Source organism: Oryctolagus cuniculus, chromosome 10 (assembly GCF_051225735.1).
Source record: "Oryctolagus cuniculus isolate XC-2025 breed Fujian yellow rabbit chromosome 10, ASM5122573v1, whole genome shotgun sequence".
Lineage (NCBI taxonomy): Eukaryota > Metazoa > Chordata > Mammalia > Lagomorpha > Leporidae > Oryctolagus > Oryctolagus cuniculus.
In genome coordinates this window covers 31,785,570-31,812,685 of record NC_142876.1, presented here as the reverse complement: position 1 = coordinate 31,812,685, position 27,116 = coordinate 31,785,570, and the positions used below count along the sequence as shown (strand labels likewise).

Genomic DNA, 27,116 nt, shown 5'->3' with positions numbered 1-27,116 from the left:
GAATTTCACAAATTTTAAAAACCACAGCTCGTTTAATCTCTCCTTAGCCCTCAAGGCTGTGAACTTGTCCTTGGTCTAAAATGGGGAAGAACCCAAGGAGGAGGCAAATTGCTGACAGATCTTCTGTGTGGGGTGAGGGGCACAAATTCAGCTCCTTAAGAGCGACCCAACAGCCTGGTCCCGGTAAAACCCAGTGTAAAAAGATCAGGGACTCTCCAGGCCCTGTGAGGGTCTCACTGTCAGTCCACTTGCTTGTCCACCACACCCAGATCCCTGCACTGCTCACCCTACCCCACCCCACCTCACCACTAAGAGAAGCTTCCAGGAGTCCCTCCCTGCCCCAAAGGGTCCTGACGTCCCCCGGGAATCCTACCCAATGGCTCCAGGGTGAGAGTTCTCTTAGCTCTTGCTGCAGAAGTGCGGCTCCAGGACTTGGGACAAGCCATCCCGGGGCTGATTAGAGATGCAAATTACCTGCCCTGCCCAGGCCTCTTTCATCTGAATCTGCATTTCAACAAGCCCCGCCCCGCCCCCAGCAGGACCCGATAGTCTGCAAACCCAGGCCCTCCGGAGGGCACTGTGCTCATGACAGTGAATCATCTCCCAGTTCAGGAGCTTCTCTCTCCCTCCTTCCCTCTCTCTCTCTCTCTCTCTTGCGCACGCGCGCAGATATTGACAATGTTTTTCCATGCAAGGTATGGAAGAAGAGAAAACCCACCTGGCACTGAAACTACAGGAAGGGAGGTGAGGTGCCCGAGGAGCGCACACTTGGCACAGCGGTTAAGCTCAGTTCACCTGCAGCCAGCCTTCTGAGCACGCACACCCTGGGAGGCAGCAGACAGCGGCTCAAGCGCCACCCACATGGGAGACCTGGACTGAGTCCTTGGCTCTTGGCTTCAGCCTGGCCCAGTTCTGGCTGTTTCGGGCACTTGTGCTTTGGAGTGTGAACCAGTCAATGGAGGATCTCTCTCTCTCTCTCTCTCTCTCTCTCTCTCTCTCTCTCTCTCTCCTTTTCCTTTCAAATAAAATACAATAAAATAAACAAACATTAAAAAAAAGAAAGAAAGAAAAGAAAAGCATTAGAGCATTAGAACAGAGATTTCTCGCTGAGGTTGATAGCCCCCTTCTTCCCCACTCACTGCCCTGTTTCCGGTCCTGGAAAATCCTCCCTGCGGTTCCCCTTTCAGCTGTCCAGATGACTAAATTCCACGGGGCACAACACATCACACTGCCAACCGCCTGGCTGCTCTTCCCAGTTCCTCCAGCTCTCGGCAAGCCCAGCAGGGCCTGCAGACCCGGGCACATCGCCCACCCTCCACCTACCTCCCCACCCCTGCACACAGAGGAGGGCTCTCGCTGGCGACCTGGTGGAGGGTGGGGCTGGCCTGGGGTCTCCAGATGCTCACAGCATGGAAAGGTCCTTTCGACTCCTGGCGTGTTTGGCGTGTGTCGTCCCAACCGGTGAGTTTCTGCTGTTCTCTCCGGCCCAGGCTAGGCGCTGACAACATCTCAGGTGTGGCTGCTCCCCTACAAGCACCCCGGGCCTGGGCAGGAAGAGCCGCACTGAAAGGGAGCTGTGGCGACAGAAGCCAGGAGTTCCGATCTGGGCTTTGCCTTGGGTTTCCAGGTGACTTGGGGCAGCTCTCTGAGTTCTCTGAGCCTCAACGTCCCCCATGTGTTCCAAGGCTACCTGCCTTACCCATTGCCCTGAGGATCCAGGGGGCTCCTGGGCCAGGTAGGGGGAGGAGTCTGCAGGCTCTGAGCTGACTTAGGGTGTGGCTGTCACATCCTCACGGGCACAGGCCTGCCTGAGCATCAGGGAGGAGAGCATGTGGTCGTCTGGGGACAGTGTAGGGGTAAGGGCACAGATGTGTTCACGTGGAGAACAGGGCGAGCGTCAGAGGCTGCAGGACGAGCTGTCCATGGCAGTGCTGAGGTAGCAACATCATTGTATCTGCTCTGTGAATTGGTGTCCTGGGGAACAGTGCTTCTCAATGGGCACAGGGATCACCTATTTCGAATGCCAGGGGAGGGACATTCGTTAAAATGCAGATTCCTTGTTTCCCCCCCAGACCTGCAGGGTGCAGAGCCCAGGAGTGTGTGCATTTTCAACCAGCTGCTTGGGTGATCCTGGTGCCTGCTGTAAGTGAGGGCAACTGGGGAAATGGCACAGGGAGTCCCTGAGAGGCATGGTTCTATCCCCACCGCAGCCTGGGATGCCCCTGCCAGGGGGTCCTGGACTCAGCACCCACACCAACGTGTACACGGCCATCATGCTCTTACTGACCTTGGACTTGCCTTGCTAGGCTCCTGTCTCCACGGTGGACAATGACGTCCCCACTTTAGGCTCCTGTTCCCCTCTCTCTCACATTCAGCACAGTGTGCAGTCCAGTTCTTGTCCAGCACAGATGGTAACAGCAGGCAGCTGCATGGCTTTTACTAAGTGCTGGCTCATGTGACTCTATGAAATGGACTATTTATAGTCCCTTTTCGCAGCTGAGAAAACTGAGGCACGGAGAGGCTCAGTGAGTGCACTAGATGGAACTAGGATTTGAACTTGAGTGTATTTGGCTCTAGACTGGGCCCTTACCCCTTGCCCCACCCTATGCTGCCATTGTCCCCTGCACAGAGCCTGATGGCAGGTGCATTGGGAAAGGCTAACTAACTCAACCATCTTTCTAAGAGTTGGGTCCCACCCTAAGAGGGTGGAAGCTTCAGGAAGTGCCCGGCCCCTGTAGCCAACAGGAGAGCCACTAAGGATGTGTGTTGACAACAGACACAGCTCTGAATCCGGGTATTTCCTAGGTGTGGTCTGTTAACTGCCCTGAGCCCCGCCACTTCGTGTGGGTCCTGGGGAGGATAACTAACTAGGTGCTGGATAGAAGGTCCCCAGCACACTCACGGTGCTCCGTGGCTGTGCAACACATGATGTGGAAAAGCTATGGAAGTCACAAAGCTTCCAGGGAGGCAAGGCTCTGGGGTTTGGGTTTGGGTTTGGTTATTTTGCTCCTGCTGAGGGTCAGCTGCTACGGATCAGTTAAAGACAGACACCTTTACAGGAAGCATGAGCAAAGCAGTCACCCGTTCAATAGCAGAAAGCAAGTCATACAATGCTGTGTTGTGGGTCGAGGCTGTTGTGCCACGAGGCCAAATTTTTCGCAGAGTTGAACCCCCTGGAGAAGACGACCCGTTTCTGTATACACTAGCAGCTGCTTCACTGTCCAACCCACACGGCTGGGAACCCGGCTGAGCCAGGGATTCACTTCCTCCCTGCTTCTGGTGCTGTTTGCCTGTGATCGCCTCCCAGTGGCTCAGCCACAGAATGCAGACAGTAACCTGGGCAGGTGGGCTCCACTACAGAGTGAGCCCTTGGCCCCCATGAGCTAGGGCCTGTGCCAACTTGAGGCCCTCGTTACAGTCACTGCCCTGTCTGTACCAGCGTGTGGGGCCTAGGGTAGGCCCTTAGTGGAAGAGAAGTTGCAAGGAATTCATCCCAGAAGCCCCTTCTACTTCCCAAGCCCCCCTCTTCCATGCAGGTCCCACCCATAAGTGAGACCCAGGGCCCTAATCCCCCAGGGGCTCCCCAACAGTGTTCCCAGTCTTTCCCCTCTCTGTGCCCTAGACCTAGTTTTAGAGGCTGGAGAGGCCAGCGAGTGTGGGGCATGAGGAAGAACACTGGTCTGGGGGCTCTGACCACCTGGGTCACCGTGGGCAAGGCCTCAGCTCTGATGAGCAGGTGTCATCCTGGGGGCTGTCTTGTGCCAGGGTTTTGGCCAAGCTCAAAGACTTTTCACTGCAAGCCTGCAAAGACAGCATGCTTGGTTCTGTTTCCAGGCAGCTGAGGGAGGCCAGGGGACTGTGCTGGGCCACACAGCCTGGATGTGACCTGCAGCGTACTGTGGGTATACCTGGCTCCTTGCACTGTGTACAATACAGCAGCTGGGAGCCTGGCAAAGCTTGGGGCTAAGAGTTGTTCACTTCACTAGCTTAGAACCCCTGCAGGAAAACATATCAAAATGGCACGACAAACAGCCAAAGTCGTCACTGCTTGTTTGGTGTGCAGGGAAAGGTCAGGAGGAAATGCGAGGGTTTAATGAGCCAAGATGCTTCTGCTCCCAGTGGCTGGTGTGGACAGGTTTGCTGGGACAAAGGAAGGAGGAGGAGCCAAGGGCAGCAGGGCCCCCTGCAGAGGTTGGGTGAGCTGGGCAGGGACAGGAAGGACCAGGAGCCCTGGAGAGCAGTGCCCTGCAGTGGTCCAGGTCCAGGTCGGGGTCAGCCCCTGTCTGTGTACCTTCATCAGCTCAGGTATGCAGGCCACATCTACAACTACCCACAGCCAAGGGGCTGGAGAGACAAGGCTTAAAGGAGGAGGTGGGATAGCCCCCAAGCACCCGGAGACTGGCCAGGCCTTCCACTCCGAGTCCTTCTTCCGTCACTCCTTCCCTGGAACCCTCTGAGTGGGTCTGGTTCCCTGGGAAGAATGGAATCCTACTTCCTCCCCCTCCTCTCTTCTGTGGCCTCTGATGTATTCTCACCTTTTCCCAACCAGTATCCTATCTTGACAACATGCAGTCCCAGAAAAAGAATTGCTGGCAGCAAGCTGACAGGCACAAGGGAGGTGGATGGGAGGTGATGCATCCCAGCTCCACCCACAGCCCAGCCGGTGAGGTGACATGGTCACAATGAACACCTCTCTTTGCCCCCAAACATCCTCTCCCAGCTCTCCAGGTGCCACTGTGCCCAGGAGGTTCCACCGGATCCACCCCTGTTAGCACACCCAGGTGTCCCCAAGGAAGGAGGCCCCCTTAGGGAGAGCTGCTATAGTCAGATTGGCGACCTGCCAGCTGTCAACCCAAGCAGGTCCCTGGGGACTCCAGTGCCATGATGCTCTCCCTCCAAAGGCACAGCCTGTCCACGGTGACTGCCCACCTGGCAGCCTCTTCCCCTCCTCAAAACCCATAACTTGCTCCCTCCAGAAAACTGTCATCTCATGCCCAGCCCCAGCAGATCTACTTCTGTCACAGTGCCATTCCGTGAGGGCACTCCTGGTAGCCACTGTCCCACCATGACCACGGAGCTCACTTTCCTGGCTGTCATGCCCTGGGGAGGGTCTTCAATTCCAGGCCTTAGGAAGACCTCGAAAAACCCAGACAGTGCCCAACCCAAGTTCTGCCATGAAAATAAAAAGCTGCTTTCTCGAAAGTTAACCAAAGTGTGCATGCATACAGCCCCCATGGGTGGTGTCCTGAGAGGCTCCCGTGTAAATTCCTCCGTCCTTTTTCACCAATGAACGGGTGAGGATCTTCCATCATCTACGGCCCAAACCACGGATTCCATTTCTGAGCCTCTCTTGTGGTCTGTTCTCCCCGCCCACATGCTGCAGCTATGTTCCTGTTTCCCATGACTTTTGTCCCACCGGCACCCCTGGCATGGGCTCTGCCATATCGGGTCCAGGATGAGTCAATTACTCCCTAGATGAGTTGTAACTGTGGTTATGTGGGAGCAGACGCCCAATGCCATGACCTTCCTCAGATCAGGAGGCCTGAAGGGAGCTACGGGGGAATCCAGCAAATGGCTCTGAGGGACCATCGAGGCAGCAACGCCTCTTTCCAAGTAGCTTCCTGGGGAGCTCATGCCTTATTCCTGAGGTCTTCTAATTAAATAGTGTTTTCAGACATCAACGCTTAGACTGAAAAGTCGCCTCGGTAAACATCTAGAAACATCATTCATGAATGAACCTCTTGAGGCTAGAGAGCCATGGGGACTCACCCAAGGTCCCAAAGCCAGCATCAGAGGCAGGGCTGGAGCCCCAGACAGACTTTTGACACACCGCCCAGGGTCATACCATCAACAGGGTGTTCCTCATGCAACCGAACCTTTCTGTAGTGGCTTGGGCACCACTGTGTGCACCTGTTCCATGAGCCTGCTGCAAAGTTGGCTGGTTCAGGTTCCTATGGGTTGATTCCTTCTCCAAGGTCTTTTTTTTACTTTCAAAATTTACATTTATTAAATAAAAGTCTTTAAAAAATAGTAGTTGCATAGATGTATATATTTGCCAAAACCCATTGGGCTAAAATGCTTTAAATGAGTGCATGTTACTAAATATGTTCTACTTTAATAAAAGTGAGTTTTAAATTTTTCTACTCTAAGTTAAAATATTTTAAATATTTCCATAAATAGTATTTTTCATAATCAAATAGCATTACCATTATAAAACTTCCTAGAATTTCTCATCCAAATATTTTTGATCCCCTTGAAAACATCATAAAGAGTTTACACATAGAAATAGACCTAGTGACTGATATTAAGCTAAGTTGGGTTTCCTTCTTTTAAAGGAATTTTTCTTGACATGTCTCTGTTGCCCTTCAGCACCATGCCCAGTTACTAATAACAGAGTAAGGTAACGTTACAGTGTTGCTGCAGCATGCTTTAGCTCTCACGTGCTCTACACAGAATCAAATATGCTTTCCCTAAAGAAAATAAGAATGTTAGAGCAGGGAGGAAATTTAGCAGTTATATAATATGGGACTTTCAAACTTTTTCTATAGAAAACTACTAATTGTATTTCCTCTCTCTCTCTCCCCCTGCCTAACCTCCATAGATGTGTATATACACACAATCATACAAAAATATACACACATACTTACAAAAGCATATACTTACAAACATATCTACATATATAGTCATATGTCACATAATATTTCAGTCAATGACAGCATATACAACAGTGGTCCCATATCACCTGGTGATAACCCAGTGACATAACCTTTAATTGTGTCACATGCAGAAGTCAAATACATGAAGCAGATTAAAAACTAAGCTTCTTTGGTTTATTGAGAGATGGGAGACACTGGAGCCCATCCTACTGACCTTAACATTGCCCGCAACCATGGGTCTGAGGTCCCTCCAAGGAACCACCAGGATTTCAGAATCCAGGTGGAAATCATTGCTAGAATTCAGAAAGGACAAATTTTACTCCTTTACTGGGCCGGTAACACTCCTTTCCTGTTGTCATTGAGCTGAGTGGAGTACTCTTCTCATATTCACAGGACTGACTCCCTCACCTTCAAGTTAGTGTATAAATGTTGCATCAAAGAGACCCTCTATTCATATCAGCACCAAACCTCTTCCCTACCAGCACTCCATCACCTTTTACCCTCCTCTGTTTCCTCTTCTTTCTTTTCCAGGATTCTATTGCCTTTGAGAGGTCATTCTTATTATTATCTCTCCTACAAGAATATAAGCTCTTTAAGAAGTATGGTTTTTCTTTGTTCATCACTGTGTTGGAGAGAGCTTAAAATAGTATTTGAGAGGCAGATGTTTAGGCTATCAGTTAAGACACCCACATCCTATACTGGAGTTCCTGGGTTCAAAGCTTGCCTGTGGCTTCTGAGTCCAGCTTCCTGCTAATGCAGATCTGGGAGGCAGTGTTTTTTATGGCTCAAGTTCTTGGGTTCCTGTCACCTACACAGGAGACTTGGATTGAACTCTCAGCTCCCTGCTTCTGTTGTTGGTATATGGAGGGAGTAACCAATAGAAGCACACACACTCTTTCGACCTCTCAAATAAATGAACAAAAACAAAATTAAAAATAGCACCTGACACCCAGTTGTCACTCAGTATGTATATATATATATATATATATATATATATAGACAGGCAGAGTGGACAGTGAGAGAGAGAGACAAAGAGAAAGGTCTTCCTTTGCCGTTAGTTCACCCTCCAATGGCCGCCGCGGCCGGCGCACTGCTGCCGGCGCACCGCGCTGATCCTATGGCAGGAGCCAGGTACTTATCCTGGTCTCCCATGGGGTGCAGGGCCCAAGGACTTGGGCCATCCTCCACTGCACTCCCTGGCCACAGCAGAGAGCTGGCCTGGAAGAGGGGCAACCGGGACAGAATCCGGCGCCCCGACCGGGACTAGAACCCGGTGTGCCGGCGCCGCAAGGCAGAGGATTAGCCTAGTGAGCCGTGGCGCCAGCCACTCAGTATATATTGATTGTGAAATTGTTTTAAGTCATTGAAGATTCTAGCAGAGCCACTTGATCTGATGCATCTTGGTTTCTTGTGCACGTACCTATATCTAGTTCATTTTAAATGTTTTTATGTAGCAAAATGAGGAGGAAAAATGATTTTGTTTTTCTCTTCTCTCAACTAAGTACAAGGCTAGTAGGTCATATGTCTGAAACTCTGAGTCCATTAAACTTAGATCACAAAAATGTCAAAATTTGGGTGAAGACATACTCATAAGCTGGAAAAGTCATAGCATGGCCATACATCAATATGTGTGTATATGCACTGTGAACTTGTGTGTGCATTCGCGTGTATGCATGAAAATGAAAATCTGCTATATGCTTAAGTTTTGCTACCCTGTGGGCACTAATAAACCCACATTATCATTAACACCTTCTAGCCACCATCTTGCTATATGATTTTACAATCAGCCATTATGCTCTCCAAGGCCCTTCAGTCACCCTATCATCTTTCCCCCATTCTATATGAGTATACATGGATTTCAAAATTTTCTTTGCATCCAAGGTTTTTTTGATACTGTACTTTTATCTCTTCTGTCCTGAGTGGTCTTTTCATTATTTTTACTAAACCCTTCCTCCCTCCCGGAACACATGTCACCTGCTGTTTCTTGCTGCTTTCGGTGGACCTACAAACCGAAACCCCTCAGTGGTTATTTTCCCTGAACTGAGAAACTAACTAAATGCACTTGTTAGAATTGTGCACAAATGAAAAACAATAGCGCTGGGGCAATGGCAGGCTGTCGACAGACCGAGGAGGGCATTGTCACTACAGTGGAAGCCCCATTACCCAGCACAGACTCCAGCTCACGGTAAATGCTCAGTAATAACGTTAGGTGAATAAAAGAAAAAACTATGAACTTCCAGGTGAGTTGGGGGTGAGGAGTGGGCTATTGTACTTCAGTTGGTCTAAGATGCCAAATGGAGCCACCAGGGGTGCAACGTTGGGGTAACCAGTGCCTTTGGTCCCCCTGCTGTGTGTCCCCCTGAGCCCTTCTCCACCACTGGTTATCACGCTGTCTACTCGCACCATTCACACTCCTTTTGCAGGGCTAGTGTGAGAAGGGAAGGAACAGGCACAGTGATTTGCTGTGGCTGATCATCCATGCTGGATGATCTACACGCGCGGTTTCACGCAGTCCTCAATCCTCTCTTCCCTGTTTCGCGGAGGAAGGGCTGAGACACGGGATATTAAGTGATTCACACAACCTGGGAAGGGAAGGCGCCTAGACGGGTGCCAGGCACCCATCAGGAGCTTGAGAAAAGTCTGATGAAAGAGTGACCGGAGGCTGGCCGGTCACTTAGCTCCTGCCTTGTCGCCCGCCACCTTCTGTGGCCCACCATGGGGGGCGGTGTTCTGGACAACAGGAAGAGTGTGGGGCTCTTGTTGGCTCCTGGAGGATGACAGATGTGAGACAGAGATTAGAGACCCCACAAGCAGGGCCCCTGAGTCCAGCCCAGGAATCCCGGGGCCCTGGCTGAGCAGATGAGCACGATGGTAAATGTCAGGATGCTGGGGCGCTTGGGTCCCAGCCAAAGCAAATACATTTGTTCCCTGGGCAATTCCTGCTGAGGCCTTCCCCGTCCTGACCTTGACTGCCCCGGGCCAGCTGGCCCAAAGGTCTCTGTGCAAGAGCAAGTGCAGGTGCCTGCCTCTCTGAAGCCCAGTCAGCAGGCACAAATCTGATGGGAGCCAAGATGATAACTTTCCATGAAAGGGCCTCTGTGTTCTCATTCTGCTCCCAGAACAAAACCCACCCCGGGGGGTGGGCATTTGTAATGCACTTTAGGCTATTCTTCTAGAGCAGCCGGGCACAGGGGGGAAGGTAAGAACACAAACAAAGAGGCAGAACCACAGGATCGGGGTGGATCTGCTGCTGCTGGCCGTAAAATGACCTTACCCCATCACATGCATTCTGCAAGCTCCAGTTATTCCTTCTCTACGATGCTGGCACCTCAGGGGATTGATGTGCATTTCACACCAAAGGAAGAAGGTCTCTCATGTTCCCCGAAGCACTCTGCCCCGGCTTCCTTTTCCCATCATGCCTTGCAACCTCTGTTGATACCCACGCCTCGTGATTTTACTGCACTGCTCCCTGGGCCCAGCATTCTGCCTCCAGGCTTAGTGAAATCCTTTCCCCTCTTTTCTCAAGGCTCTGCTACAACACATCCACTCCCACTCTGGCTCTCTGATCCCTGTCAGTCTCATCATCCACCCTTCTGCTCTGTCACAGAGAATTCAGTTCAGCATCAACTCGCAGGTGGCAGTCACTGAGTTGGGCGATAGCAACACAGTCAGTGGTCCCTGCCCTCCCACAGCTTCTGGGAGACATGCGGCTCAACAGGCATCGCCCACATGGAGGAAGCGCCAGTGCCAGATCCAGGCAGGGGGCTCAGTAAGACCTTTCACTGTGGGAGCCACTCAGGCTAGCCAAAGGACAAGGTGGAGGAGAGTGGTGCTACATGAGAAAGGGACCAGCAGCTGTGTCCAGACAGAGGGGTGTTTTCACCTCCATCATCACAGCACCTGGCAGACCACAGAGGAATGATGTGTCTGTAGATCGGTCTCCCTTCCTGTGCTGTGAGCTCCAAGGGGCCCATAAGATAGCCTGGTCATCTCTGCCACTGCAGCTTAGAGCCCGGTGCCCGGCATGGAGTGAGGAAGTGTCCACTAAAGGTTGTGCGGGATTCATGAATGCACAATAAATACATGAGCAGTCAGTGCCTGACTCCATGCGGCCAGCAGGATGCAGGAGGCCAGAGGAGACTGGGGTAAGACAGGTGGCCATGGCAGGGAAACTGAAGCAGGGGCTGTGCCTCAAGGTCAGGAGGTGCCTGGTGCAGGGAGAAGAACTGACATAACTAGCAAAACGCTCAGACACAATTTCTCAAACTAGGCTCCTTGATTATGAACAACTCAGCCAACACACTCTTACTAGGGATAAATGCCAGTTCCTCACCCAGGTTCAGAAATGTCCGTCTAAAGTCCAGAAGAAAAGAGATCGGGCTGAAAGTAGGAGGAGTGGAAAAAGAACACACAGTTCTCCTCGCTGGCTGGCGAGCGGGGCATGCACCACAGTGAGGTTTTACTGGGGGTGTGGTCCCCACAACCAGCTCCGCTCTGCAGGGCCCAGGCACAGGAGCACACACTGCTCTCCAGGGAGAGGACCGTGAGGACGAGGAAGGGCAGGTCAGGGTCTGGGGCTTTTCCACCTGGCACCAGGACGGCCACGATGAGGTCCTGGGGAGAGGATGTGCGTGTTCCCAAGAGCAGCAACAGCCTTGCGGTTGGTTCTGTGCTGAAGGAATAGAATTTCCCAACCTACAGATCTGAACCGCGGACGGCCTGCCAGCACTGGGCTGAGAGGATTGCGCCCCCAAGAGGGAGCTAAGCTAAATTACCTCGAGCAACAAAGAGCACTGGGCTTGGAGTCCGTAAAAGCCAGGCTTCTCCCACCTCTGCCCGTGTGGCATCTGTAATAGCACCTGCCCTGCCCTTCTCTCTGCGGGTGCTGGGCGGTGCCCTGACGTAAAGAGTTGTGTAAATTGCCAAGTCCTTCAGAAATTATAAGGGCCCCTCTATTGTTTCCCTTAAAGATCCCTTTTATGAACCACACTCCCGGGGCTCTGGCTGGCCAAGCAGAGCAGCCATCACCCCTGGCCTGACCCTCCCAGGTCCTCCTCCCACAAAGCAGCTTCCAGACCTTGGCTGGATCATTCTTCAGTGGTTCCTAAGACAGGAGGTGGAGAAACTGAGTCCAGAGATGTTTGCACAGAGCAGGGACTCTCAGAACAGCCCACCTGTCTTGGTCTCAGCTCCCTGTCTTTAGCAAAGTCCATTAGGGCACCGTCCACTTGGGTTGAGCTGGATTCTAGAGGAATCTCATCCACCGCTCAACACATAAGCTTCAAAACCCTGTGTCCTCCTAGGCTGGGTTTCCCCTATGTAAGCGGCCGTGTTGGCCTCCCTCTTAGGAGCCCCCAGTTTCCTCCCGACAGCGCCCTGGAGTACAGGCTGTGGAGCAAGGTCGTACTGTGCCTTTGGAAGCCGGTCAGCCTCATCCTGGCCGTGGGACTCAAGTCGCTTCACTTCTCCATGCCTCGGTTTATTAATTGGGCTGTATGAAATGTGCTTACCCTAGGATCCTGTGTGAGAACTAAGAGAGAGACGACCGGGAGCTTGCTCAGCACAGACGTGCACAGTGAGTCCTTCAGCAGCCTCCTGGGGTCTGCGCAGGGGACGCTATGGTAACCAAGGGTTTTCCCGCAGCTGGGCGAGTATGGGAGGAGAGAATCTAAGGAAGAATACGGGCTCGCTGGGCCAGAAGGGGCGGTGGAGCCACCACCAAGCAGGCAATAGTTCCAGGGAGGAGTGGGGAGGGTCCAGGCCCCTCCCGAGTCATGGGAGTCCAGGTCCTGGCGATACCTCTCACATGATGGGGTGGAGTTTCCAGGGGTGGGGGGCGCTCCTTGAGTCCTGGGCTTTCCAGGCCTGGCCTCCCACCCCCGCCGAGGGTGGGAAGCCCCGGATTCCGGGGCCTGGGGCCGGCGCCCTGGCCTGACACGCCCCGCCCCGGCCCGCAGGTGCACCTGCTCAGCGCTGGTCCATGCAGGTGCCGGCTGAGGTGAGTGCGGAGGCGGGCGACGCGGCCGTACTGCCCTGCACCTTCACGCACCCGCACCGCCACTACGACGGGCCGCTGACAGCCATCTGGCGCGTGGGCGAGCCCTACGCGGGTCCGCAGGTGTTCCGCTGCACGGCGGCGCGGGGCAGCGAGCTCTGCCAGACAGCGCTGAGCCTTCACGGCCGCTTCCGGCTGCTGGGCAACCCGCGCCGCAATGACCTGTCGCTGCGGGTCGAGCGCCTCGCCCTGGCCGATGACGGCCGCTACTTCTGCCGCGTGGAGTTCGCCGGCGACGTCCACGACCGCTTCGAGAGCCGCCACGGCGTCCGGCTGCGCGTGAGTGGTAAGGCTCGGCGCCTGAGGCCCTGCTCCCCGCGCCAGAGGGCTGGGGGTGGGGGGTCCCAAACCCCCCGGGGGGGGTGATTAAGGGCCACCTCTGAATTTTGGTAAAAACGCATCAAGGGCTGGAGCCCAGGAATAGACATTGTAAGGAGCTCACCGAGGCTTTGCACAGTAGCCTGCAGATGAAGCGGAGAGGAAAACAAAGGGACAAATTCCTAAATGTGGCAGGAGCTGCAAAGAGTGTGTGCCGCCTGCCCTGAAGGACCCCTGCAGCCCCGCCCCCGGGGGGGCAACGGAGCCCTCCAAGCGGCCAGCACTATGCGAGACCCCTAGATATACGAATGCCTGAACCAGGGTCCCCGACTCCGGAGCCCTGGTTGCCCACAAGGGCTTAGGCAACTCATACTAGGAAGCCAGGGCAGAAGTCCACGCCCCCCCCCCCCCCCCCGTACTCGTTTGCCGAGCTCAGCAACGCCATAAGGTAGGTGCTACTGCAATCCCCATGTTACACGTGGAGAGACTGAAGCCCAGACTGATGGAATGGCTTGCCCAAGGCCATGCCTGTACTGGGCCCCAGGCCCAAGCACCCAGTCCTTCTTCTCCCAGCCGCCCCCTCCCCCCAGCCCAGCGAGCTCGGGCAAAGGGCGCTCGGTGACCTCCGCCCGCCTTCCCCGCAGCCGCGCCGCACATCATCAACATCTCGGTGCTGCCCGGCCCCACGCACGCCTTCCGCGCGCTCTGCACCGCCGAAGGGGAGCCGCCTCCCGTGCTCTCCTGGTCGGGCCCGGCCCTGGACAACGGCTCCCTCTCCGTGCCGGGCCAAGGCCACGGCCACCAGGTGACCGCCGAGCTGCCCGCGCTGACCCACGACGGCCGCTACACTTGTGCCGCCGCCAACAGCCTAGGCCACGCCGAGGCCAGCGTCTACTTGTTCCGCTTTCGCGGCGCGGGCGGGACCCCGGCCATCGCCCTCCTGCTCGGCGCGCTCGGCTTCAAGGCGCTGCTGCTGTTCGGCTTCCTGGCTGCCGGCGCCGCCCGCCGGCGCCAAGGTGGGTGCGTCCCGGGCCCGGGTAGGCGCCAGGCAGGGGCGGGGCTGACCGGCTGGACGTCCCCAGTGCACCTGCCCTCCTGTCGCTTTCCTCTGGTGGCATCAAACCTAGCAGGTGGAAGCCAACCTGAGCTCCGTTGTCCAGTACGGAAGCTGAGGCCCGGAGAGGCCACGCCACTTGCCTTTTGGCCTGGAGCCCTAGAGAGAGCGCCGCAAGACAGAGCCAGCCCTGCCCACCGCCTGTCCCAGAGGGCGCCGTTCCGAGGTGTTACGGTCGGCGAGCCACCTGAGGACCTGCTATGTGCCACGCAGGTGCTGGGACCGCGTGGCTAAGATGCGGTTCCCTGCCTGCTGAGGGCGGAGTGGGCAGATCAGTGTGCTGAGCAGTGGGACCCCCGGGGCACTGCGGAAGCCAGAGGCCCCTGTCATCCCGTGGGGGTCTGGGGAGGCGCCCGGAGGGACGGCTTTATGCGGATGAGGTGAGGGCGCACACAGGAAACGAACACTGAGCGGAGAGAGCGGCCGGCAGAGGGAGCGGCACGCGTCCCAGCGTGGTTGCTGGAGCCCACAGGGTTTTTCGGGGTCTGCCCCCTGGCCGGCCCTGGGCTGGATGGGAAATGTGCTCCGTGCTTCCCCGCGCCCCCGGGTCAACCGCACTCGCCTGGCATTGTGGGGGCGGGGGGGGGGCCCTTTGGCTGGAGTCCCCTCTTCCCGCCCTGTGCATCTACTGGGCGGGCTCCTTGAGGCTGATTTCTTTTCTTTGTTTTTCCGTTGCGGGGAGGGAAGAGGGACATCAGGCAGTTCGGCTTAGGCTGCAGTGGACACTCATGCGTCTCTCTCTTTCTGTCCCCTACACAGAGCACTCGGTCACACAGGACACCCCTCCACGGTGAGTGCCCTCCCTGTCCCCACCCCGCCCCCACCTGGTCCCCAGGGGCCAGGAAGTGCAGGCCACTCAGGACTAGTGGTAGGAGGAGAAAGAATAGGCCAAGGCCTTGACCAGGGCCCTCCCTGCAGCCCCCCAAGCCCTTCTCTGGACAGGCCACAAGAACCAGTCGCCGCAACCTGTCCCTTCCTGCCTCATACCGCCAGCCTGGTGTGGTGGGGCTCAAGAGTCACCTCGCCGTCTCCTACCTCCAGCCTCTGAGGTTCCACAAACAGAACCCCATCAGGGGTCCTGAGGGCCTTGGCGGTGCCCCTGGGAGCCACTGACCCTCAGGCCCATGCTGGCCTCTTTTGTGGTGTCCCCCACATGAAGACTCTGTCACTGGCTGGGGGTGCCAGGAAGGTGAGGGGAGCAGCCTTTCAGGGTACATTGGGCACGTGCAGGCACACTCCCAAGTCTGCTGCCGCCTGTGCCCTGAGGGCCAGCAGTCACCCAGTGCTGCCCTCCCTGCAGGGCCAGCCCACCTGTCATGTCCCCGTCATGTCCCTGTTCTTTGCTAGCTCACAGCAACAGCAATGACCTGACTTGTTCAGTCATTTAACAGATATTTACCGGGCACCTACCATGCGCAGGTACTGGTTTGGATGCTAAAGATACAGCAAAGGCCCTGAGTGCACATGCTAACATGGAGCGGGGATGGGAATTAGGACTCACGTTGCGGTGTGAAGAATTTTCACAAACACGCGGACAAAGGCATCTTGGGCTGTGAAGGAAACGGATGCTGAGCCCCTGGGCAGAGGGTGGCCACTGGGCTGTGGCCACCTGAGATCTGGACATTTGAGAAGCTGACACTGAGGGGACCCAAAGCCAGAGGCAGGGGTGGGCAATCTGAGAAGGGGGAGTGGAAAGGTGCAGGGGAGACCGGGAAGGAGGCAGGAGCGTGAGGCTGGTGAGGGCGGGTGAGGCTGCGGGGCTGTTCTCAGGGCGACGGGGATTCGCCAAATGATTTTAAGCAGATGCCGGGCTCCTTCTGAACAGGAGGGGGCCAGGAAGCCTGGGAGGAGGCCGTGGACAAGGCTGAGGCTGGCAGTGGAGGGAGGGGGCAGGCTTGGGAGAGGGACTGTGTGGAGCAGGACGTGAGGGTCATATGTGGCTCTGTGGACATCAAGGTCTGAGACGCTCACCTGGGTGCTCCAAGGCAGAAATCAGGGTGGCAGTGGAGTTCAGTAGGTCAGGAACACAGAGCTGGTTTCGAGCCCTGAGATCAGGACGCTGGCCTGTGGCAGCCCCTCCCTGTTCCTGTCCTGCCTCCAACACTGAGCTCTTGTCCAAGCCCTGCTGGTTCCGGCCCCATGTCCTCCATCTCATGTCCCCTTCCTGGCCTGCTGCTGGGGTGCAGGGTGGGAAGTGGGGGGCCTCCCCTTGTGTTGGTTGGTCAGCCAACTTTCTCCCATCTGCAGGCCCCAGGCTCAGGAGTCCAATTACGAAAATCTGAGCCAGATGAACCCTCAGGGTCCACTGGCTGCCATGTGTCCCCCAGGAGGAGTCCCTCGGCCGCTGGCAGCCACTTGTGCACCGTGAGGAGTGACATCCAGCATGAAGTTTGGTTGGTGCAGCCGTCCCGGTTCCCAGGCCCCTGCTCACAGAGACTCGCCTTGTCTCCTCCAAGGACATCAATCTTGAAGTCTCCATGACATCTGGGCCGGGGGGTGGGGGAGCATTCTAAGGAGTGTGCCTGGACACATGAGCCGCACATGAAACTTCCGGGAAAGCTCCCCTTGCCACCTGCTACCTAGAACCGCAGAGTAAGGCAGGAGACTGGGCATGGGGCTGCAGGCCCCAGTTCCGTCCTGCTCTGTCACTGACTGGCTCGGTGGACAGACACACTTCCTTCTCCCCTCTGGGTCTCAGTTCGCCCCCCATTGTACATGGGCAGTAATCTTCCTCCCCTCTGGCTAACAGGACTGTCAAGATCGGAGGAAATAACAGACACAAAGGGCTTAGAATGTTCAAGGTTATTTTGGATGTGCCACCTTTGGACGGGTGGCTTCCACACCAGCCTGGTGGGGACCAGAGGGCTCCAGAGAGTGAACTTGGGCTGGGACTAGGGCATGCAAACCTGGAAACTTAGCCACAGGACAATCCTGGAGCCCCTGCCTCTTGGGGTCTCCACTGTGACTGACCTACACCCTCTGCCTACCTTGTACCTCATCAGTTGCTCCGTGCTGCCTGCCTTCTCAAAGCATGTGGAAGCCACAGCCTCAGAGACTGAAAGCTGGAGACCCGAGGGGAGGTCTGGGTGGCAAGGTGCCCATGGATAAAGCAGCTACAGCTCCATCCTCCGCTCGACCTGCATCTCCCCAGCAGGTACAAAGTCCAAAACCTTGGCAACTGTGCCCCATTTGCCCGAGTTCTGCCGGACTAAGAGGCACTGCTGTCTTCTGCTCCAATGGGCTCAGGGATCTCCACCTTCACTTCCCAAGCAGGGTGGTGGGTTCAGAGGCTCCCCGCTCCCCAGAGCCTCTGCCAAGGCAGGTGGGAGATGGAGGTCATAGCTAACGTGGGATCCATCGAGGAGCCTGTCTTAGCTGTTACATTTGTACGAGTTAGCATTTGTACTTCCTCATACGGGGGTACTTTGGGGCCTGCGCGTGGAAAGACTTCTACCACCAGGGAAGAAGTTAAGGACTTGGGAGCGGTGTGTGAGGAGCGGTTTGTGCTTTGACATCTGCCTGGACTTCCAGGACCAGTTTGCAGGTTTGCACACCACCTGCACCTACTGAATCACAGGCAGGGAGTGGGTTGGGGGCTGGAAGCCCGAACAAGTTCTTCAGATGATTCTGCCTCCAACTTTGTGTTACGATCATTTTCAAACACATAGCACAAAAGCTGGGAAAGGAAGGAGATCCCGATACCCACCTCTGTACCACAGCGATGCAGTTGGCCAGGTTTGCGTACTGCACATGTGGATTGGGCTGAACTGCTGCAGATGTCACAGTACTTCACCCCTAAAAATACCATTACTGCCCTTGAGAAAATTCATAGTAAATCAATATCATCATCTCACAATCCATAGTCACATGTCCTTAGTCCTCAAAATGCCATCTGGCTTGTTGTTTACAACCAGTATCCAGCTGACACCAAGTGATTTTAAAGCAAGCTGGCATTCAACTTTCCCCTCTGGGTGCACCTGCCATTGTTGCCATCACTGTAGATGCAAGGGTGCAGGCTAACAATCTGATGGTCCTTGTGCCTTTCCTCAGAGGAACGGCTTCTGATGGAGGCTGATGGTTTCACACAGTGGGGAGACACCGTGGGCCATGGGGAACTAGCAAGGAGGGGTGGCTGGCACCCCATTAGGATTTGTGCACGGTGCATAGCAGTCTCCTGCTTGGGTTCCAAAGAAAGCAGCTGCTCCGAGGGGTACAGCGGAGGGTGGTGAGGGGCCGCACCTGACCAACGCCAGGCCTCTGTGAGTGACCTGAATGGGGGCAGGGCTGCCTGTTCCCCATCTGGCCCACTGTTGGTGCAGTGAGGGACCAGGGAAGCAAGCAACAGGCTGCATCAATGCAGTGGCCTGGGCCATGAAATTAAGCAGCTGACCTGGTGTTTCCAAGACTGGATTTCCCAGTGTGGTATGGGGTCGGCTAGAACCTTTCACTTCCTCGGCACGGCCCTTCACCAACACTGGTGCACTTGTGAGCCACTTTCTAACCCTTAAGTGTTCTTTCTGGAAAAAGTGGCCAAGTCCACCCAGATCCAGAAGGTATCATCCCCCGGGAAATCCCAAATTGGTGTTAATCCTAAATGCACAGACCCTCCCACACACTGGGCTCATCCCAAGGTGTGTCTTACAAAGGTTAATGAGAAATGACACCAAGGAGGAGCGCTCTGGCATCCCGGGGCAACCAGACAGTGGATTTTCAGAGCAGACCCTGACCAAACTCGGGGACACTGTCTGCCCCGACAGCTCTGCTCTCCGAGATACCTCTGCACCTGCACCCATCACATCTCAGGTCTTGGCAGCCTTTCAGCAGCATTTAGAGCCCTCCTCCTACCAAGCTCAAGGCCACATTAGAGAGCCACAGGGGCTCTCCTCACCTCTGCAGTGTCACCAAGTGGCCTCTGTCCAAGCCAATTCTTCAGGTCCAAAATTACAGGTTCTCTCTGAAGTTACAGGCCTCTCACTGAGGTGAAACATCACAGAATAACATTTCTACCCATCACAAACTTTCTAAAATGTTTCTTAGTGTGATTTATTTATGAAAACAAGACCCAAGAAACCAAACTCCCAAAAACAATGAGACAGGCTCACCACGTGTACACTGAATTCAAATATGGTTTATTTGCACAATTTTACTTCACCAATTTTCATTTCTTCCTGTTTCTCATGGCTATATAAAAATTCATCCTTTGTACAAGCTTGTAAAAGGCTCAAGCGTGACTAAGAAGTGAATATTGCACATGTAATGACTTAAAATCAGAGGACTTGAAGGGCACATGAGACATGGGAGAAGGAAGGGTTCAACAGCCTCTGTCTTCTCAGAAAGTGACTTCAAACCACTGAAGGAAGAGTGAATTCTGATTCTCAGTGCTCAATGAGATACTGCATCTGTACATTAAAGATAAGTTACACACAACAGCATTCCTCAGTGATTCACCATCCCAAAACAGGATCCACAGGTGGCTTTTTTTCAAGTTATCATCATCAAGTATCAAAAACCTATCCAGTGTGAAGGAAACTTCACATATGAAGGTACTTTAGAAAGTCTGTCGAAAAACAGAATTAGAAGTTTTGGTGCAAAAACATTTTGAAATTCAGGCATAGTTTTTGCATAATATACATTTTTGCATGATCTTTTTGAAGACTGTTCATATGCATGGACATCAACTATTTTTGCACCAAAGTAAATCTTTCAGTTCCATTTTTCCACACCCTTCTTGAAGTCCCATCATATAGCTGCTCTGGGCCTCCCTAAAACATGAGCGTATCGTCACACACCACAATGAAGTCCGTATTGGTGCCTGGCTATAAATCAAGGACTTCACCCAGCATCACCCAGCTGCCCACGAAAGAACACAGAAGGGGACATTGAAAAAAAAAAAAAAAAACAGATAAAGCAACATGCTTATTTCCCAGCATTATATTTCCATTTTGTTTAATAAGACAAAGTTAACTGGGCAGAAAAATGATCAGCTACCATCTCAAAATAAGCTGTAAAGTCAGACCCAAATGGAGAGGAGACAGTAGTAAAGGGTTACCTGTGAAGTGCCTTATTGTTAGACTTAGTGTGAGATGTGCAAGGAGACTAGTCTTTCGCAGCAACTGACACTCCACAGGTCTGGGGCACAGCTACTTGCCACCCAAGAGTCCAGAGGAGCCAACTACACTACGTGGACCGCGGTAGTATGACCGTAACCCAAGGGCAGGGAGCAGGACGTGGCAAGTGAGTTGTCAGAACAGGAGGATTCCCACTCTTGGCACCTGCAAGTGAGCACCAGTTCAACTGGTGCCCCAGATGCCTCATCCGTCTCACCCTGATGTTGGCCTCTCTTGGATAACATGGATCAATGTGAGAACTTTTCACAAAGTGCAGTCCTCTCAGACCTCATGGGAGAAGAGAACTAACTAAAGACACAGGGCCACCTAGCCTGCAAAAGACTAAGGGGTTGGGTCCAAAACGTGACAAAAACTCAAACTGCCAGATCTGTCCCAAGCGGTACAAGAGGACAGCCCTAGCCTGGATTGTTCTAGGCAGAGCCCTGACCAATAAATAAGTCACATTGCCAGGAGCCGCTGGCCTGCTAACAACCAGAACTACAAAGAGAGCCCACAGTGGCAGCCTGGGCATGCCCAGCAGGGCATCACAGGATCCTCACAAGAGGGATGAGTATTAAATGCCCCTCTGGTTTTAAATGTGACCCTAGGAATTCACTTCCTGCTCCCAAAGAAATAACTGTAGCAACAAACACCTAATGAAAAACTATCACCTTCATTTAAACACTCTTAACTTGGGCAACATGGACAAACTGACCTTGGCAGCTGACAGGGAGGAACAAGGAGGCTGTCACTGGTTGAAGGGATCAGACTACCCCCAGACTCAAAGAACTGACTGAACTGGGCCCAATCCCGGGGAGGCAGAGGCATTCGGTGACTGGGACAACACACTGATCATGCAGCTGAGAAACACAGTCAGCCTCCGAGCTGGGGTCCCGAGAGTAAGAGCTCTGGAAACGTACAGGAGAGCCCTAGCCCTACCTGCCACTGTCACACTCTGCAGGACCCCTCTCCCTCACACGCCCTGCATCCAGCTGTCTGCCCCGCCCTGCAGGTGCTGGATGGAGAAGACTGACCCCCAGCTGACTCTGCCCCCATCTGAGAACTGCGTGGTGGGGCACAAGGAATGGAGAGGCCGAGAGGCACTTTTTTGTTGGGATCAGAATGCTGCCTCCTCTTGCTCCTAGGAAACTGTCAGACATCCTTATCTGAGCGGGGTGCCAGGGCCGGCCACTGTGCCAGAAGTCTGGAGCGTGCAACAGGTTGCCTTCCACGTCACTCGGCCTATAAGGCAGGCTCTGTTTTTCCTTGATCCCAGGATTTACATGCAGCCCCAGTCGCTGTCTCTGAAAACGTGGCCCTGTGCTCTCTGGAAACCCATTAGCCCTGAAAGCAGTGGGCAGGCTGACAGGCCTGCTACCCTGCCTTCCCAGGAGACCCCAGCAGCGCTGCCATGATCTGAACCAGCCGGTGCCTTTAAAGCACTTTCTTAGCCCAGAGAGTAAACATAAAGCAGTGGAAGAAGACGCACCTCCACTGGCCATCTCTGATGATGAGGTTACAACTAGAAGACATCAGGCATAAAAACCGACAGCAATTTTACCAACTGAAATACTTGACGAAGTAGCGGGATACCCTGCAGTCTGGATTCATAGCTATTACAACCAAAGGTCGATTTTATTTTTCATCATTTTTACAGACCAAATACATTATAAATATTATAAACTTTCAAAAATTAACAGGTTAATCATAATTCTCTTTAAAATGTACATACTGTCACTGAAAAACTTCACATTCTAGGAAATCAATAATTGCCTCCTCCTCAAAGAAAACAGCACACAAGGTATTTCCCATCTTAACACCATTGTTGTCAGATCAGCTCGGTAAATGGCAGAGCTCCTAAAATTTTCTTATACACAGGTGGATGACCGACTTTGAAAATGGGGAGAAAGGAAAACAAAGAACATGTCTCCGGAAGACGAGGCTTTGTGGCCCACAAAACTCTGAGCCTGAAATGGATGCGCTCCATCAGAGCTTGCCCGGGAGGCAGAACTGCTCAACCGCACAAGTTCAAAATGAAGAGCTCCCGCAAGCCTCCAGGTGTGGGGGAAGCACGGCCAAGGGTACGCGAGAAGCAGTCACTGCTCTGCTGGCCCACATCCCTGTCTCCCTACTAAAGGCTCCTGGCGGCCACTGAGACACGTCAGATGACTACTTATGTTCCCAGGCTGCCCTGTAGGCAAAGCTGGACGTATGAAATCCATCTGGAGCTGACAGCAGCACGAATCCGATGACGAGAGTCCAGCTGCCATTGCTCAGGCAGTGATACCACGGGCAAGAAGACGGCGACACCACAGGCAGTGCCACTGTGAGGCTCTGGCAATGAATGAGAACAGCTGCTAACAGAAGGCACGTGGCTCCTGGAAGAAAGCCAGCCCGCAGCAGTTCTCCCAACCCGACCTGGCTTCTGCAGGACAGTGTTTCAGCAGACCCCAAACCTGCATTTGCGTTTAACTATGGAGGGAAGAACACGCAGGGAATACACAGTGGGGCCCAGTTTCTCCCCATCTCTTGTCTCTTGACACGAGAGGCCTCTGGATACCAACTTGGAAATTTCAGTGTCAACAGGGTCAGGTAAGTGGTGTGACTGGGGGGCTGGGCTGGGGGTAGGATCCAAGGGAGTGGCGGGGCTGTGGTGACTGGACAGACATCCCTGGCTGTGCTCCCCCGCTGTACACGGCAAGCTCGTCACGGAGAGCCAGCCTACCCCATCACATGCAACACGAACCAATTCAGCACTTCCAGCTCCCTGTTGAGGGAATTACCACAATACTCAGATGCTGGTGTGTTTCCCCACATTTGAGAAATGCAGAAATTTTCAAGGCTGACTTTTGTTCTTACTTTGGAAGAACACAAATGGGGTGTAAAAGTGAGAGCTCCACACGATTCCTGGAGCAGTTGTACTCGAGACGCCTGCGAAGTTCAACTCCGAGAGGCTCTGCACCCAGGGGAAGCTCAGTTAATTTCACTTGTGGGCAAACATAAAAGTTACGATGCTCCCAGAATGTTTTAAGAGCTAAGAAGACAAACTTACACACACCCCAGAATTCCCTAATGCCTCCCGACTTGCATCTCACTCAGCTGCTCCTTGGCTGAACTTACTCTGCGGTGAAACGGAGGGAAGTTAGGGGAACAACAGCAAAGTTAAATGTAAACATAAAGAGCAACATGGTTTTCAAGAGCCTCAGTGGTACTATCGAATGTTGTCCAAATAATGCACTTCTGGATACAGACTGTTGACAAGAAGAGCCAGGAAGCTTTTCCCATCTTGGAGGCAATGGCCAGGGTGCTTTATAAACTGGGCGGCTTGCAGTATCTGATCCTGATACTCAACATACTGCTTACTCAAGGTCATGGATTCAAGAGCACTCAGAGCCTAAAAGACACGAAAGACGGGGGGTTAATTCCACAGTGAACGTGAAACGTGGTGGCCACAGGCATAGCATACTTACTGTTACGATGTGGTTCCACTGTGAGCTGGGAACTAGGAGTCCAGAATGCAGGCACCAGTAGCCACTCGCAGAGGGAGAACAGCACCCCAAAGCCTCCTTGGCTTCTGCAGCTTTCCACATCCAGCCTCCCCTCTCCTGGTTGGGGCTACTCCCCAACACTTTGTGGCCAAGAGCTATGGTTCAGCCGGGCCTGTCTTACCGCTGGCCTCCTCACCTGTCACCCCCCTCCCCCAGCTTCCTGAAAGCTGCCTCATTCTCATTTCCTTTGGTCCCAACTCTCACCAGGGGGCTCCTCCCCAACAGATCACCAGCCCCCTCCTCCCAGGAGCCATTGGGAAATCACAGGCACCCAGCATCTCGTCCAAGTGAGCCCTGCCCCATGTGGTGCTGGGCTTGTTCCTCGGTTACAAAACAAGGTCATGTGTAACTGGTCTGATTGAATGAACTGCTGCAGAAACCTGCTGCCATGGCCGGCTGAGGTTAAAGGAGCATAAATTCCGGATCAGGTGCCTCCCGGGTCTGCCCAGAATGGATGGAGACAATGTTCCCACACCTCTCTCCAGAGCAGTAAAGGAAAAACATGCCTTGACTCAATCACTTTAACTCTGCTTCCTTCCTAGCAGAAGAGACTACGTGGAGAAAACAAGGACTCACAACAGCGGGGAGTCTTGTTTTCCAACTGCACAAGCTCACCCACCCCAGGACTGTGACCCTGTCCCCCTCCCCTGCACCGTGTCCCCTCCCTCTCAACCGGAGTGCTAGATGATATATACTAAATGATGGAATTGGCTTGGTTCACAAAACAGGGAGGGAGATTTTTTAAGGATGGCAAATGAACTGGAAGCTTAGAAATAAATTACCAGGAAGGCTGTACATATAAGTCTTAGGATTTGGGGACCAAGTTAAGAGCTTTGTGAACAGAGTTCAATCTAAGAACTGAATGAGTGGGGACAGGCACTCCTATGAGCCACGGTGTCTCTCTTCTCTCTCTCCTCCTTTTCTTTTTCAAGTAGCCCCTCAATGGTCCATTTTGAGGCTTTACAATAATCATTCTATTTAAAAAAGATGACTGTTACCACTATATTCCTAAAGCTATACCTATAAAATTTGTATTTATTAAATAAAAGCTTAAAAAAAAAAGATGACCGTTTTCAAGTCTAAAAATCCTAATCGCAAGTTCATAGGAGACACACAGAAAATCATCCCTGAAATGCGGACAAAGAGAGGCTGGGCCCAGGTGACCTGGAGTCATGCCTAGATGCTCCAGGTCCTGGTGACCACAGAGGAGTTGAAGACTTCTCATATACACCCTGAAATACATCTCTCTGATGTCACTAATCTGCCCTCACAAGGCTCATCTCGGAGTAGGCCTTTGGCTAAGCAGTTAAAATGCCAGTGTGAGGGAGGGTAAAGCTGCCTCCTGCAATGCCAGTATCCCATATGGGTACTGGTTTGAGTCCCGGCTGCTCCACTGCCAATCCAGCTCCCTGTCAGTGCACATGGGAAAGCAGCGGAGGATGGCCCAAGTGCTTGGGCCCCTGCACCTACATGGGAGAGTGGGAAGAGGCTCCTAGCTCTTGTTTGGCCCAGCCCTGGCCATTGCAGCCATTTGGGGAATGGACCAGCAGACGGAAGATTTCTCTGTCTCCTCTGTGGCTCTTTCAAATAAATAAAATAAATATTAAAAAAAAAAAAAAGATGCCAGTTGGGATGCACACCTCCCCTATCCGAATGCCTGGGTTGGATTCCTGGTTCTGCTCCTGCCTCTGCCTTGCTGCAAATGCAGACACTGGAAGGCAGTAGTGATGGCTCAAGCGACTGGGTTCTTGCTGCCCATGTGGGCAACCTGGACTAAGCTGCCAGCTTCTGTCTACAGCCCTGGCCCAGTTCCAAATGTTTTTAATTTTATTAAAGAACAACTTAAAAAGTTTTTTAAATAACTTTTGCCATCTGTGATACCTCATGTGAGACATTAGGGATTTAAACAGCTGTGCCGTCTGGCCAGTGAGCAACCATCATCAGGTATTTTCTACACAGGGATCCCTGTGAAGAACCTACCAACTGTTCTGCCTGATCTTCATTCTTAATAGGCAAGATCTCATACACGTGTACCTGGCTTAGACAGCACAGCCGAGGGGTCTGCACAATGCCCAGGCACAAACACACCCTACAGCTGGACTGATGAGGGTGAAACCAGCCCCGCTCTCAAGCTGTATGACCCACGACTGCTTACTCATCCACAAAACCAGGAAAACAGCAGTTCCTCTGCTGTTATTATGAGGAATAAACGAGTTACACTTTGACTTGTGCATAGCCAGTGAGTTGTAGCTCAGGGCAATGCCTGGCAGAGAGCGGCACCCAGGACTGCCAGCCATTGCTTCAGAGTATGCACCTTGCGCTTCCTGGCCTACAGACAGGTGAGCAAGAGATACCAGAATGGGACCACTGCCCACACCGTCTTCCTGTTTCTAGAACAAACTATAATTTTCCAGAGCTACCATTCTGTCTGCAGCATCAGCCAACAGTGGTCAACCTTCAGACTCACAAAGGAATCCCTTCCTTGGTTCCAAGTTAAACTCAGCTAGTTTCCTTCCATCTCAACTGTGGCTGCATTTTCTGCACCCGCCTCAGCCCTCAGCCCTCAGCCCTCAGCCCTCAGCCCTCAGCCCTCAGCCCCCGACCCCCAGCTGCAAGCCTTTAGCAGGTAAGTGTGCATTTACACTTACCAGAACAAAATTCAGACCTAGACTGGTTTGCCTATGGCCTTGCTTCATCCACAATAACAGTGTTCTAGGTAAGTACCTACAAAAAATGGCTTAAAATCTGGGATGAGCACACGTGCTCCTACAAGCCTCATGCCATCGTGTATATGAGCCAGAGCTGCCACCTTGCCACCTTACAGGGAAGGCAGGCGGGAGACCTCTGACCCGCAGGCAGAAAGCTGTCTGTACCGACCTGCTGAGCTTTGGGAGTCAGATGTAAGTCGGAGCCAGGTCTCAATCGGATCTGATCTTCTGTAGGAACCTGGACTGAAAGGAAGGCAGCCATGCTTCGGGCAACCACCCGGAACCTTAGGGGTTAGGGAGAGGTCAGAAGGAGGAAATGATATTAAAATAACCAGCACTTTCTATTAAAAAAAAAAAAAACAACAACAACAAAACAAGGTAAACACATTTCTAGGTCTACTGCATCATTAACCTCTTCAGGAAAGTCTTCAACTTGATCAACAAGGAACCTGAACCTCCCCTTCCATGATCACCATGCAAACAATGCGGGTATAATTCAGATTCAGGAGTGAAAGTGTCAGGGAAGGCATTTGGTGCAGTGGCTGGGTCACTGCTTGGAATGCCTGCACCCCATACCCGAATGCCTGCGTTCAAGCCCCAGCTCCACTTC

General features: G+C 53.3%; 2 protein-coding genes across 6 annotated transcripts in view; one reads left to right on the top strand and one right to left on the bottom strand.

Annotated features, from left to right (window-relative positions):
• The first annotated feature begins 1,199 nt into the window (after window positions 1-1,199).
• On the top strand, window positions 1,200-17,989 carry SIGLEC15 (sialic acid binding Ig like lectin 15). 2 transcript variants are annotated; one of them, XM_017344143.4, is made up of 6 exons: window positions 1,200-1,461; window positions 12,172-12,231; window positions 12,614-12,997; window positions 13,674-14,045; window positions 14,903-14,933; window positions 16,471-17,780. In XM_017344143.4, the coding sequence occupies exons 1-6, from the start codon at window positions 1,410-1,412 to the stop codon at window positions 16,622-16,624; spliced, it is 1,053 nt and encodes a 350-aa protein (XP_017199632.2). In that variant the 5' UTR covers window positions 1,200-1,409; the 3' UTR covers window positions 16,625-17,780. The 2 variants fall into 2 exon arrangements, with proteins under 2 accessions (XP_017199632.2, XP_008259475.2); XM_008261253.5 differs by having other exon boundaries at window positions 1,252-1,461; window positions 16,391-17,989.
• A 1,262-nt stretch (window positions 17,990-19,251) lies between these two features.
• Window positions 19,252-27,116, bottom strand: part of EPG5 (ectopic P-granules 5 autophagy tethering factor) — a 110,979-nt gene continuing 103,114 nt past the window's right edge. For 3 of the 4 annotated variants that reach the window (XM_070050250.2, XM_070050251.2, XM_089305196.1), the window contains 2 exons: window positions 26,676-26,790; window positions 19,252-23,644 (listed from right to left, as the gene is read on the bottom strand). In XM_070050250.2, coding sequence (XP_069906351.2) covers window positions 23,462-23,644; window positions 26,676-26,790 — 298 coding nt within the window. In that variant the 3' untranslated portion in view covers window positions 19,252-23,461. The remainder of the gene's footprint in view (window positions 23,645-26,675; window positions 26,791-27,116) is intronic. The other variant, XR_016214042.1, reaches the window with a different exon arrangement.